Genomic DNA, 12,821 nt, shown 5'->3' on the forward strand with positions numbered 1-12,821 from the left:
TATGGATTGTAATAATACAACAACAAAAATATAGCTTTTCTTTCTATCTTCAAATATAACTAATTGGAACACAAAAGCACTAATTCAACATGGTGGAGATAAAAACACAGTTAACAGAAGGCACAGTATGTGTGTATGGATGGTGTGGTGTGTGTTTTTTTTTGGTGTTTGGGAAAGTGTGGTGTTGAGTGAGAAAGAAAATGGTTGCATGTTCCAGAACCAATGTATTTCTGTGAGCAGGGGTTGTGAGAGAGCTTTCAGTGTTGTGCAGATGACGGATATACATTTTATAAAGAATTATACATTCATTAATTTATTGTCCTATCATGGTGGAACAGCATTTTAAAATTAATTATACATCAAATGTATTTATTTATGGTCCTATATTGATGGAAAGGTCCACAACCCTATACCCTAACAGGGTGCATCTATAATTATTATTCATGCTTGCAATTGACAACTCTGCCACAAAACAGGAAACAGTGGTGTCATAGCGTCTAGCTTATTTCACTTTCTCAACTCAGTCTCGCTCTTCTGGGAATAGACGAAACAGGAAACTTCACAATTACACAGGATGTTCAATTGTAACAGACACATACTTTTATGCATTCAATATTTCTCTAACCTACTGTTAAACACACTTACAAATGCTCAATGTTCTCTTCTATTATTCAACATTAACTCAATAAATAAATACTATTTACAAGATTTCTCCATCCACCTAGGTATTTGTAGTTGTCCATGTGTTCTAAGTAAGAGCCGTCCAGAGTAGTGATGCTGGACAGGCGAGCAGGTGCGGGCAGTGATCGGTTGAATAGCATGCATTTAGTTTTACTTGCGTTTAAGAGCAGTTGGAGGCCACGGAAGGAGAGTTGTATGGCATTGAAGCTCATCTGGAGGTTAGTTAACACAGTGTCCAAAGAGGGGCCAGAAGTATACAGAATGGTGTCGTATGCGTAGAGGTGTATCAGAGAATCACCAGCAGCAAGATCAACATCATTGATGTATACAGAGAAGAGAGTCGGCCCGAGGATTGAACCCTGTGGCACCGCCATAAAGACTGCCAGAGGTCCGGACAACAGGCCCTCCGATTTGACACACTGAACTCTATCAGAGAAGTACTTGGTAAACCAGGCGAGGCAATCATTTGAGAAACCAAGGCTGTCGAGTCTGCCAATAAGAATGTGGTGATTGACAGAGTCGAAAGCCTTGGCCAGGTCAATGATTTCGGCTGCACAGTAATGTCTCTTATTGATGGCGGTTATGATGTTGTTTAGGGCCTTGAGCGTGGCTGAGGTGCACCCAAGACCAGCTCTGAAACCAGATTGCATAGTGGAGAAGGTGGGATTCGAAATGGTCGGTAATCTGTTTGTTAACTTGGCTTTCGAAGACCTTAGACAGGGTAGGATAGATATAGGTCTGTAGCAGTTTGGGTCTAGAGTGTCCCCCCCTTTGAAGAGTAGTAATAGTAGTAGTAGTAATAGGGGTTGCAACAATTTGGCAGACAATTTTTGAAACAGAGGGTCCAGATTGTCTAGCCCGGCTGATTTGTAGGGGTCCAGGTTTTGCAGCTCTTTCAGAACATCAGCTATCTGGATTTGGGTGAAGGAGAAATGGTGGGGGCTTTGGCGGGTTGCTGTGGAGGGTGCCGGGCGGTTGACCGGGGTAGGGGTAGCCAGGTGGAAAGCATGGCCAGCCGTAGAGAAATGCTTCTTGAAATTCTCAATTATAGTGGATTTATCAGTGGTGACAGTGTTTCCTAGCCTCAGAGAAGTGGGCAGCTGGGAGGAGGTGCTCTTATTCTCAAAATCAAATCAAATTAAATTTTATTCGTCACATACACATGGTTAGCAGATGTTAATGCGAGTGTAGCGAAATGCTCGTGCTTTTAGTTCCGACAATGCATTAATAACCAACGAGTAATCTAAACTAACAGTTTCACAACAGCTACCTTATACACACAAGTGTAAAGGGATGAAGAATATGTACATAAAGATATATGAATGAGTGATGGTACAGAACGGCATAGGCAAGATGCAGTAGATGGTATCGAGTACAGTATATACATATGAGATGAGTTATGTAGGGTATGTAAACATTTACAAGTGGCATAGTTTAAAGTGGCTAGTGATACATGATACATCTCCATGGACTTTACAGTGTCCCAGAACCTTTTTGGAGTTTGTACTACAGGATGCAAATTTCTGTTTGAAAAAGCTAGCCTTAGCTTTCCTAACTGCCTGTGTATATTTGTTCCTAACTTCCCTGAAAAGTTGCATATCACGGGGGATATTAGATGCTAATGCAGAACGCCACAGGATGTTTTTGTGCTGGTCAAGGGCAGACAGGTCTGGAGTGAACCAAGGACTATATCTATTCCTAGTTCTCATTTTTTTGAATGGGGCATGCTTATTTAAGTTGGTGAGGAAGGCACTTTTAATGAATAGCCAGGCATCATCTACTGACGGGATGAGGTCAATGTCATTCCAAGATACCCCGGCCAGGTCGATTAGAAAGGCCTGCTCACAGAAGTGTATTAGGGAGCGTTTGACAGTAATGAGGGGTGGTCATTTGGTCGCAGACCCATTCCGGGTGCAGGCAATGAGGCAGTGATCGCTGAGATCTTGATTGAAAACAGCAGAGGTGTATTTGGAGGGCGAGTTAGTTAGGATGACATCTATGAGGGTGTGGGCTTTGTTGGTAGCACAGGGGCCCTGGCCGGGCTAGCTTCAGGCTAATTGGTGCTTGCTCCGGGATGGAAACGCTAGCCAGGAGTGGTCACCCGGGATTGCGGTTAGCTAGTTGCGAAGATCCAGATGAAAATATTCAGAGTTTGCTGTAGGAATCCGGGGATATGGAGAGAAATAGGTCCGTTATGCTCTGGTTTAAGTCACGTTGTTCGAACTGGCGTGAGCTTTCCGAGCTAAAGGTTAGCTGATGACCACTAGCAATGGTTTGTTAACTGATCGCTGGTAGGTAGTTAGCTGGCTAGCTTCAGTTGAGGGATTCCAGATCCGAAGTAAATAGAAATACTTTAGAAAAAAGCAGATCCACGCCACATTGGGTGAGGCGGGTTGCAGGAGAGTATTTTTATGTTGAGGTTTAGGAAAATATTTTACAAAGATATGCGAAGAAAAAGATGTGAAAATATATATACAAGGGACATGACAGGACAAAGGCAAAGATGTCTGACTGCTACGCCATCTTTGATTGGATGAGAACCTTGATGACCTTGTACCTAGCCTCCACTCAGGCAGTGGCAGTGCTGGCAACGCTAGCTGCAGTAACCCATGGGGAGGGGGTCACACACGGACATTCAGAGAAGGATGGGTCCCGGTCTCTCCGCGGCTATGGGATCCGGGGGGTCGGGGGTGGTCTGCCGGGCATTGGGATGACAACCCAACTGAGGATGAGGAGGGCTTTTAGCGGGTGGAATAGGGGGACCAATTGGAGGTTTACTTAGTAGCATTGCAAATATCATGGTACAGCTATATAGACACTCAATCATCATGTTACTTTTTAATGGTACGTTTACAAACATATATTTTGATAAATAGAATTGAAACCTGTGTCTCATTCTGGTAAGTGGTGAAATAAGTATAGCCAGTTATAATTGTATTGGCTTAGCAGATAATAAGAAAATACGATTAGTATTTACCTGGCTAAAAGAGAATGAATATAATATCTATTGTTTACAGGAAACTCATTCAACAATTTTTTTTTACTTAGATATAATTTCCACCACACCTTGTCATTTCCATCACATCCCATATTTTTGAGGTAAATGAGTATGTTATGTATAATTTACATACATTTATTTGTTTTAGATATGGAAATCATATGGTTGTTATCATAATCTCACAAAAAGGTTGTGGAAATATCTTATTTTTCATGATAGATACATGTTTCCAGCTGTCACCAAGGCAAGTTTATACATTCAGGCGTCGTGTTGAATTATTAATATTAGGAAAACCTTAAAAATCACTTTAAATATTATTCAATACAAGTTAATGTACAAATGTATAAGAAATCAGTTATAAATCAATTGTATGATATTTCATTTTCAACTAAAATGGATGTTTAATGACGTGATGGGAATGATAGGGGCGGCAGGTAGCCTAGTGGTTAGAGTGTTGGAAGATCGAATCCCAGAGCTGACAACATAAAAATCTGTCGTTCTGCCCCTGAACAAGGCAGTTATAACCCACTGTTCCTAGGCCGTCATTGAAAATAAGAATGTGTTCTTAACTGACTTGCCTAGTTAAATAAAGGTAAAATAATAAACTTTAAAAAATCTACTATTCACAGGGATATATCAAAACCTATCTACTATTCACAGAATGCATGTATCCACAAACAATAGTGGGACAGATACGGCCACACAGTGAGCCACAGATAACTACTGTGGTTAACTAAAGTAGTCAAAAGGGCCACTAGATGTCATACTATCAAATAGAAATAGAAATGGTAGATAGAACAGAACATATTATAGATGTATTTCTACTAGAACAAAACACATGTACAGATAAAAAAAGAAAGAGGTGTTAGTATATGGAACCCACACTCTCAGAAACAGAGCACTACAGACGAAAAGCTGCACAAAAAAGAAAGAAAAGGAAAACATATACAACACTATATGTTTATTATTATTATTATTTACCTTTATTTTATCAGGGAGTCAAACTGAGAACAATGTATATTTTACAGATGAGCCCTGAATTACATAAATGACAGAAAATACACACATCAAAATATACATGTATAATGTAAGCAGAAAGAAAAACACGGTCATAAAAAAACAAACACATTCATGGTAATAAGGTCCTCATTCAGCTTTCTGAATTACACTAGCGGGGCCAGAACATTACATTTGAGAACATTTTGAAGATCGTTCCACAAATACAGTGCAAGAACTAAATTCTGATTTACCAAAATAATTTTCAAAGTTAGCCATCCCCGAGACCGGGTGTGGTAACTTGTGTGTCTAAAGTTTAGTAATGATGTTAGGTAGAGTGGGACTTTTTGTAAAAATGCTTTATAAATGAAAACATAGCAATGTATCAACCTACAGTACGTGACATCAGAGGGCCATCCAACTTTCTGGTAGATAATGCAATGATGAATACCACAACTGTCGCCCATAATAAAGCGCAGTGCGCTATGATAGATAGATCCTGGTTCTACATAGCTTTCTAAAAACAACTAGATACAGGTAAAGGTTATGGTAACCTGTCCGGGTAGTATCAGGACACACCAGTGGCGTCATGGATACAGGACACACTAATACCTGGGAGGGGGCTATGTTTGTGGTTAACATGCTGACAATAGGAATTTAAAACATTACCCTTATATCAAAATCCTAATTAAGTCATAATCGCTGTAGGGTTAATGAAGTATTGATTCAGAATAATTCTCTCTGGCTGAGTTTACGGGCGTTTTTCTCCATTTCTGCCCTTGCTGCTCATTGGCTGTGACTAAGGAGGAAGTACCACAATCTGCTTTGCCACTCCTGAAACATTGAGGATGTTTTCTGCCGCTGTCAGAGGTCTCACTGTTTCACGTTTCTATACTTGAACAGATGAGTATGTGACTGAGAAACAAATCACACAGTTCAACATTTCTGACTGGGTGTGTGTAGGAATTACAAAACCGATCACAGAGCAGATCACCGAACATCTCTGAACAAGCTGTAACAAGAACAACCTGTTGTCTGGTGAGTCTTGATCTTTTTCTCTTTAATTATAGACCTCACAAAACTACAGACTTAATTTATCTAAGAATATGGTACGCTAAGTGAACATAGTTTTTCAGTTTTATAGATCTGCTTGTAAATATGAAGGGAGAGGATCCTTAGAGCCATTTTGAAAGGTCAAGTGAAATAATCAAAACACATGCTTTATTTACTGTATTGGCAAATCCTTAGGCCAAGTCTGATTAAGTGTTTTTACACATGAAAAATACATTTGAAACAATTTTAGAAGAGATTGTCATTACCTAAACCAGATCACATTGCAGAACAAAGCGGAAGAGCAGGTTGGAACTGTATTAGTAAAGGGTAGAGATTTGAAGTTACTTGTTTAAAATACACCTCACCAACCATTGTAAAATGTCCATAAAATTGTGTAGTACTGAGACCAAAAGTGAACTATTGACAGACACAGACCTGAGGTGGGTGTGTATGGCATGAATGAGAGAGACTTGATAGTTGTCTTTCAGCTACAGGGTAAAAGCAAATTAACAAATAAAAGTCTATTTTATAGATAAAAGCAGACTTGTCCCTCTTGAATAAGTTAACTGACATCTCTTACCATGTTGCTTGGCCCTGTATCGTCCGCTTCCCCTTTGTTGTAACAGGATTTGGTTTACAGTTCTGGGCTGGCATACACTTTGTGCAGTTGTTGAATTTGCTATTTTCTCATACTTTCTTCCTGTACACAAAACAAGCTGTTAAGAAGTAAAACAAGCAGTTAACAAGTAAAACAAACTGTTAGTAAGTACAACAAGCAGTTAAGAAGTAAAACAAGCTGTTAAGAAGTCAAACAGACTGTTAAGAGGTAAAACAACCTGTTTTGTGTACAGGAAGATTCAATTGACTTAAAATCATTCAAAAAGTTATATTTTTTTTGCAGAATGCCCAAAATGGTTTCTGGAGTTGTACGCGTTGTCCTGTTCTCGATCCTTGGTATAGGGGGATTTCTGACGCTGTTTGTAATGTACTATCAATCAGCTCCATCTCAGATCTGCCCTCCCCAACCTGCTTTGCCACGTCATTACTCAAAGCCACCTGAGAACAGCTCCTTGTCTAAGAAGCAGCCAGAGCCAGACAAGCCCATCATGCTGTTGTGGTTCTGGCCTGAAAACCGCAGGTTTGATTTTAGAGATTGCACCACTTTCTTCAACATTGATGGCTGCCACCTGACAGATGACCGGTCTCTGTACAACAAGGCAGATGGGGTGCTCATCTTTCACAAATCCATCAAACATGATTTATCCAACTTGCCTCCATCACCTCGACCACCATTCCAAAAGTGGATCTGGTATCATGTGGAATCACCTACAAACACAATTAGAATACCTGGTCTAGAGAACCTTTTCAACTTGACCTTGAGTTATAGGGAAGATGCAGACATCCCTGTACGTTGGCGCTTAACTGCAAGGAAAGGCCAGGGTGAGGACTTTGTGCTGCCCAAGAAGGATAAATTAGTTTGCTGGATTGTGAGTAACAATAACCCTGCAACTGGAACAGCAGTAAGGGATAACTATTACAGAGAACTTGTCAAACATATTAAGGTGGATGTCTATGGAAAAGCCTTTGCAAGATTCTTGAGATATGAGGACTACTTCTCAACACTCTCCAGCTGTAAGTTCTACCTCTCCTTTGAGAACTCAGTCCACAAAGACTACATCACTGAGAAGCTTAACGGACCACTTGTAGCAGGAACTGTGCCAGTAGTATTGGGCCCACCGAGACAGAACTATGAGGACTTTGTCCCGGGAGATTCCTTCATCCATGTTAATGACTTTCCCAATGCAAAAGCCCTGGCTGAATTCCTCCTGAAGTTGGACAAGGATGATGAGGCATATCTGCGCTACTTTCAGTGGCGTAGAAACTTATTTGCTCAGCAACATCTAATTCAACTGAGTCAAGAGTTCATCCAATCTATTTGTTATGCCTGTGACCATATAGGCAAACATAAGGAGTACAGGGTTGTTCCTGATCTTTACAAATGGTATTTGGTTTAATTAGTCTCTTCTGATTAGCTATTACCATCACTGGTGTACCCCCCTCCCCAGATATGAATATGAACAGGTTATGAACCATGACTAAAATGTTTAGAATTACAGGAAATTAGCTGTAAAACTGCTAAGTTTTCGCACAGCCTTATGGCAAAGTGCGTAGAATATCACAAAATGTGCTTAAAAATGTACAATTCTCTCAAAATGTAAAATTCTCTAGCATGAGATCACCTATTAAACTTCACATGTTTTTGCGATACTGCGGTAGGCCACTTGAGGAAATATTTTTCTTGAGGAAATCTATTTGTGGAATGTACAACTCTGCTGTACAGACCCAAGTGCATTCAGCCTCATTGCGATACATTGAGTTTCATTGTAGGTCTATTTGGCGGGGAAACAGTGAAGCCAGCTGTAGCCTATTGCCTGTTTCTGTTCATTAGTCTTTTTTTTATAAAGTGAAACAATGCGATGTCTATTTGTTGCTTTTCAATAAATCACGTAGCTGTTACTTAGGCTTTGGTTTAAAATAAATTCGTTTAGAAAGGCAGATTTGAAGGCTTCTATGTTGTATTACAGACTAACGAGTTTATGAAAATAAACCGTTCCTACGGAAATATTCGGACCTGGCAAAAGGCCGACATTTTTTCGTTTCAATTAAAAAAATATACTCACATGACAATAGAAATGGAAACATTGTGATTTTATAGACACAAATTATGAAAGCGATGGAGTCCATCGGTTACTACGCTCTCACCATCATCAATATCATTATTTACATTATTGAAATTCACCAAATAATTTTGTTTATAAGCCCACAAATGAAAACATTGCGGTATGTGTAAAGGACAGTAAAATATTATATTTCTCAGAAGTTATACGTGTGTCAAATCATTCCTGCGCCAACATTGTTAGAGATGGATGTGATTGGTACATCTCTTCCTCATCAAATGCATTATGTGTGTAGGTTTGAGTGAGAGGCAAGAGAGAAAATAGAGAAGGGAGGTGGGAGGTGCCTGATGAATCAGGAATCAAGGGTTTTGCACCAAATATCAACATTTAAAGAGGTTTATACTCTGCTTGTATAGTTGCATCTGTGCCACGGACTTAGTCTGGCTTTAAATGTCTTCAAATTAACAATTGATATGTTGGATTCACAACTCCATCTCAACGAAAAATGAAAGAATAGGGATAAATCAAATAAACTTTATTTCAAGTTTGATTTGATTTAGTTATATTATTTAACTCGATTTACTTCTTCAATTGTTTATATTTGGTTGCATTGACAACCAATCACAATTCAATATAATTTTTGAAATACATAAATAACCTTTTAACGTCTCCAATTTAACCCAAAATAAAAGTTAAAGAATGGGATTAAGCCAGATGGAACTATCCAAGCGGTAGATACAGTACATCTCCTTTAAACTCTATATTACTTTTGTAATCCAGTAAATAGCCTAAAGTTAAGGCTGTCTTACAAACTAATGTAACATTCAACCTTACAGTGAGGAAGACATCCATAGCCACATTGAGGTTTCCCGGAACTATACATTATAGAGTAATAACACATACATCTGTTTTTATAAATCAACACATTATTTGGCATTGTTTTTCCATTTAAACTTTTAAATGGTTGAAAGCACAGTGATAGACATTTAGATGAAAACTAAACCAAAAAATCTTGTTTTTCCATTGGAATTTGGTTGTGCTATTAAATGGTTGAAAGCACAGTAATTACACATTAGACATTTAACTAACTTTTGGCTGTCTTTTTGAGTGGGTGAATAAATCTTGTAATCTCATTGATCAACATCACTCTCAACCAAATATTACCCAATTATCCAGGTGGAAATGACGTGGTGTGCCCAGTGAGTAGAACCTGAAAGCATTGTGGATTTGTTTGCTATTGCTATTGTTATTTTATTTTGTATTTTATTAGGATTCCCATTGGCTGTTGCGAAAGCAGCAGCTACTCTTCCTGGGGTCCACACAAAACATTAAACATGACAGAAAAATAATAGACAAGGTCAGCTCAAGGACAGAACTACATACAATTAAAAACGGCACTCATAGTCTACACATTGTTTTACCATCAATGCATACAGTGCATTGTGAAAGTATTTATTCTCCTTGACTTGTCCCACAGCTGAAGTAAACGGTGTGAAACTGGTCATGTGATCTCCACACCTGGCCAAGAATGTGTTCTTGCCTGGAGCTGCAAAACTGGTCATACAAGTAGCTTACAAGATCAGGTTTCTAGATCCCAGGCCAACACACTGACAAGGTTCTTTATCTCAAATATTCTTGGGGGGTTTCATACAAGGATACTTTATGGACACACACAGGAATGAAAGGTGGTGGAATGGTAGTGGTTTTGAAACAGGGGAAAGAGGTAATGAATACACTGTACATATGATAGCACAAGAGCAGTAATACCATTAAGATACGAGTGTATAAATGTACATGCTACCTGTGCATTTAACAACACAGGTACAAACAGAAGCAGCATACAATATGAATAGGCAATAGTTTCATTCCAAAACACTATATATCCATTTTTAGAAATGATGGTGAATCTGCTTGTATTGTTCAAAGAAATTATGAAAGCGATTGGTGTTATTTTTCACTGTCCAATCATGGCATGGGGTTGTTCAATGACAGACATGTATTTGTTTAAAATCTACTTGATGGTTTCATTTCAGAGAGACAAATAATCATGTTACTTTTGTTGCAAAATGTTATATATGGTTGATTTAGAAATACGGACCCTTTTGGATGTTAACTGTTTTTGAAAATTAAACCTCTTTAAACTGCTTTATATCTGAATATTTTCTTCACTCTGTCTGGAATCAAGATGTAATAGTGTCTGAGACCATACTATTTAAGAATATAATTTTTCTTTAGGGGGAGATGTCATTACCACCACATCATAAAATGTGATATTTTAGTTGAAAAGACTATTACAGAAATTGTGATGTAGGCATTTTATATAACATGATTCATTTTTTTTCCTGTATTTTTTTTTACTCTTTTGAAGTTTTCTTAATAACATGTATTCTTCATTGTCATGTCTAAATGTCCATATATGTCTTAATGCTACTCAGAAACATGTATTTACCACATCAAATACGACATTTGTTACATTATTTTTTAGGAATTATCTTAAGAACATGCATATAAGGTTCACATATGGGGAAAATAATCAATATCAATTGTAATTGTACACCTTTTCCCTCAAAAATATGTACCGTAATGACTTAGCGTAGCGTAATGTCCTTGTGAGAGATTGTTTGTTGTTCAGTATTCGTGTTGTTTGTATTGGTGCGCGACGGGTCATCCGTACCCACTTTGTTTTATTGTATTCATGGTTTTGGAGTTATGTTTGTTTTCAAGTTATTAAAACAACTCCATCCCAATAAGTTTGATTCTCCTACGCCTGACTTCCCTGCCACCTATACACACGACTCTGACAATGACAGAGTGTGCTGGAAATGACATATCATATTAAAAAAAAACTGATAAATACAATTACATATTTTAATGTCACAATTGTACATGTTTTAATTGTATTGATTATATAGAACAAACCATTAATAACCTCAAAAAACAAAGGCTACATGCATCAAGAACTTAAAGCATCTTTAAGAAGAATTTTGGGCTTTAATGCATTGGGCAGAAATACATGGTTGGAACCACTGATTGACATTAAACAAATCTTTGTTCACTGGCTGCAGTCTATTGATTCAGACTCATGAGACAGGTGTGTGCTCACTCAAGATTTTGCCCTCAATGCTCTCTATTGCTTAACGAGAGAGCACATTTCCTCCTAGACTGCGCCATCAAGCATCATATGCCGTTTGGTCAATGGATGGGGGGAGCCCTATCTGGTAATAGACCAAGTCCGTATTGTGGCAAGAACAGCTCAAATAAGCAAAGAGAAACGACAGTCCATCAATACTTTAACACATGAATTTCAGTCAATATGGAAAATGTCAAGAACTTTCTTCAAATTTCAAGGTTTCTTCAAGTGCAGTCGCAAAAACCATCAAGTGCTATGATGAAACTGTCTCTCACGAGGACCGCTACAGGAATGGAAGACCCAGAGTTACCTCTGCTGCAGAGAATAAGTTCATTATAGTTACCAGCCTCAGAAATTGCAGCGCAAATAAATGCTTTACAGAGTTTAACACTTTTTTGGTTACTACATGATTCCATGTATGTTATTTCATAAAAAAAAACCCTTGAATGAGTAGGTGTTCTAAAACCTTTAACCTGTGTAATTATAACATTTTTTTTTAAATCAACCATCATTTTATGAAATTATATCCTATTTGGTAATGACGTACAATAAAAATATTATCTTCTCAAGTCGTATTTACCTTTTATTTTTCAATACTTTCCCAGCATAAAAATGTTAACCTCCCTCCATGACATCCATGTGCTCCACTGTCACTATTCATATCCATGGTAACCAAGTACACAACTTTGTGAAAAAACTTTATCATGTAATTTGCTTGTCGTGGTGGTAATGACACAATACCATTGTACAGTAGATGACTGTATTTTGTGTACAAAAAGTAACATGGCTTATGCCCATCTAATATGTATATAGTTTCCATTTATGTGACTATTTTCTTTTAAACAGGTGCATTAAATATTTTCTTATTATCAAGTCTTTTGTAAGTGTAATCAGTGGCGACGTGATTGTTACACATGTTTTGAGCCCAACCTGTTCAGCTAAAACATTATTATTTCAACATTTGTATTTGTATTTATTATTGTAACGCTCGTCTGTGGTGGAAGAAGGTGAGGACCAATGCGCAGCGTGGTAAGTGTTCATATTTTTAATAACGTAATGAACACTGAACATAAACAAATAAAACGACAAACGAACAGTCCTGTATGGTGCTGAAAAAAACACTGAACAGAAAATAATCACCCACACCACACAGGTGGGAAAAGGCTACCTAAGTATGATTCTCAATCAGAGACAACTAACGACACCTGCCTCTGATTGAGAACCATACCAGGCCAAACACAAAAAAACACCACATAGAAAAAGGAACATAGACAACCCACCCAAC

The 12,821-nt window shown here is 38.1% G+C and overlaps 1 protein-coding gene across 1 annotated transcript; it reads left to right on the top strand.

The window, feature by feature from the left end:
• Positions 1-5,542: 5,542 nt before the first annotated feature.
• LOC139407355 (4-galactosyl-N-acetylglucosaminide 3-alpha-L-fucosyltransferase 9-like) lies at positions 5,543-10,551 on the top strand. The gene is made up of 2 exons (XM_071151069.1): positions 5,543-5,713; positions 6,630-10,551. The coding sequence occupies exon 2, from the start codon at positions 6,631-6,633 to the stop codon at positions 7,741-7,743; it is 1,113 nt and encodes a 370-aa protein (XP_071007170.1). The 5' UTR covers positions 5,543-5,713; position 6,630; the 3' UTR covers positions 7,744-10,551.
• The last annotated feature ends 2,270 nt before the right edge of the window (positions 10,552-12,821 follow it).

Source organism: Oncorhynchus clarkii, chromosome 4, assembly GCF_045791955.1.
Source record: "Oncorhynchus clarkii lewisi isolate Uvic-CL-2024 chromosome 4, UVic_Ocla_1.0, whole genome shotgun sequence".
Lineage (NCBI taxonomy): Eukaryota > Metazoa > Chordata > Actinopteri > Salmoniformes > Salmonidae > Oncorhynchus > Oncorhynchus clarkii.

Coding starts and splice junctions, on each gene's coding strand:
- LOC139407355 (XM_071151069.1), top strand. CDS start 6,631: ATGCCCAAAATGGTTTCTGGAGTTGTACGCGTTGTCCTGTTCTCGATC.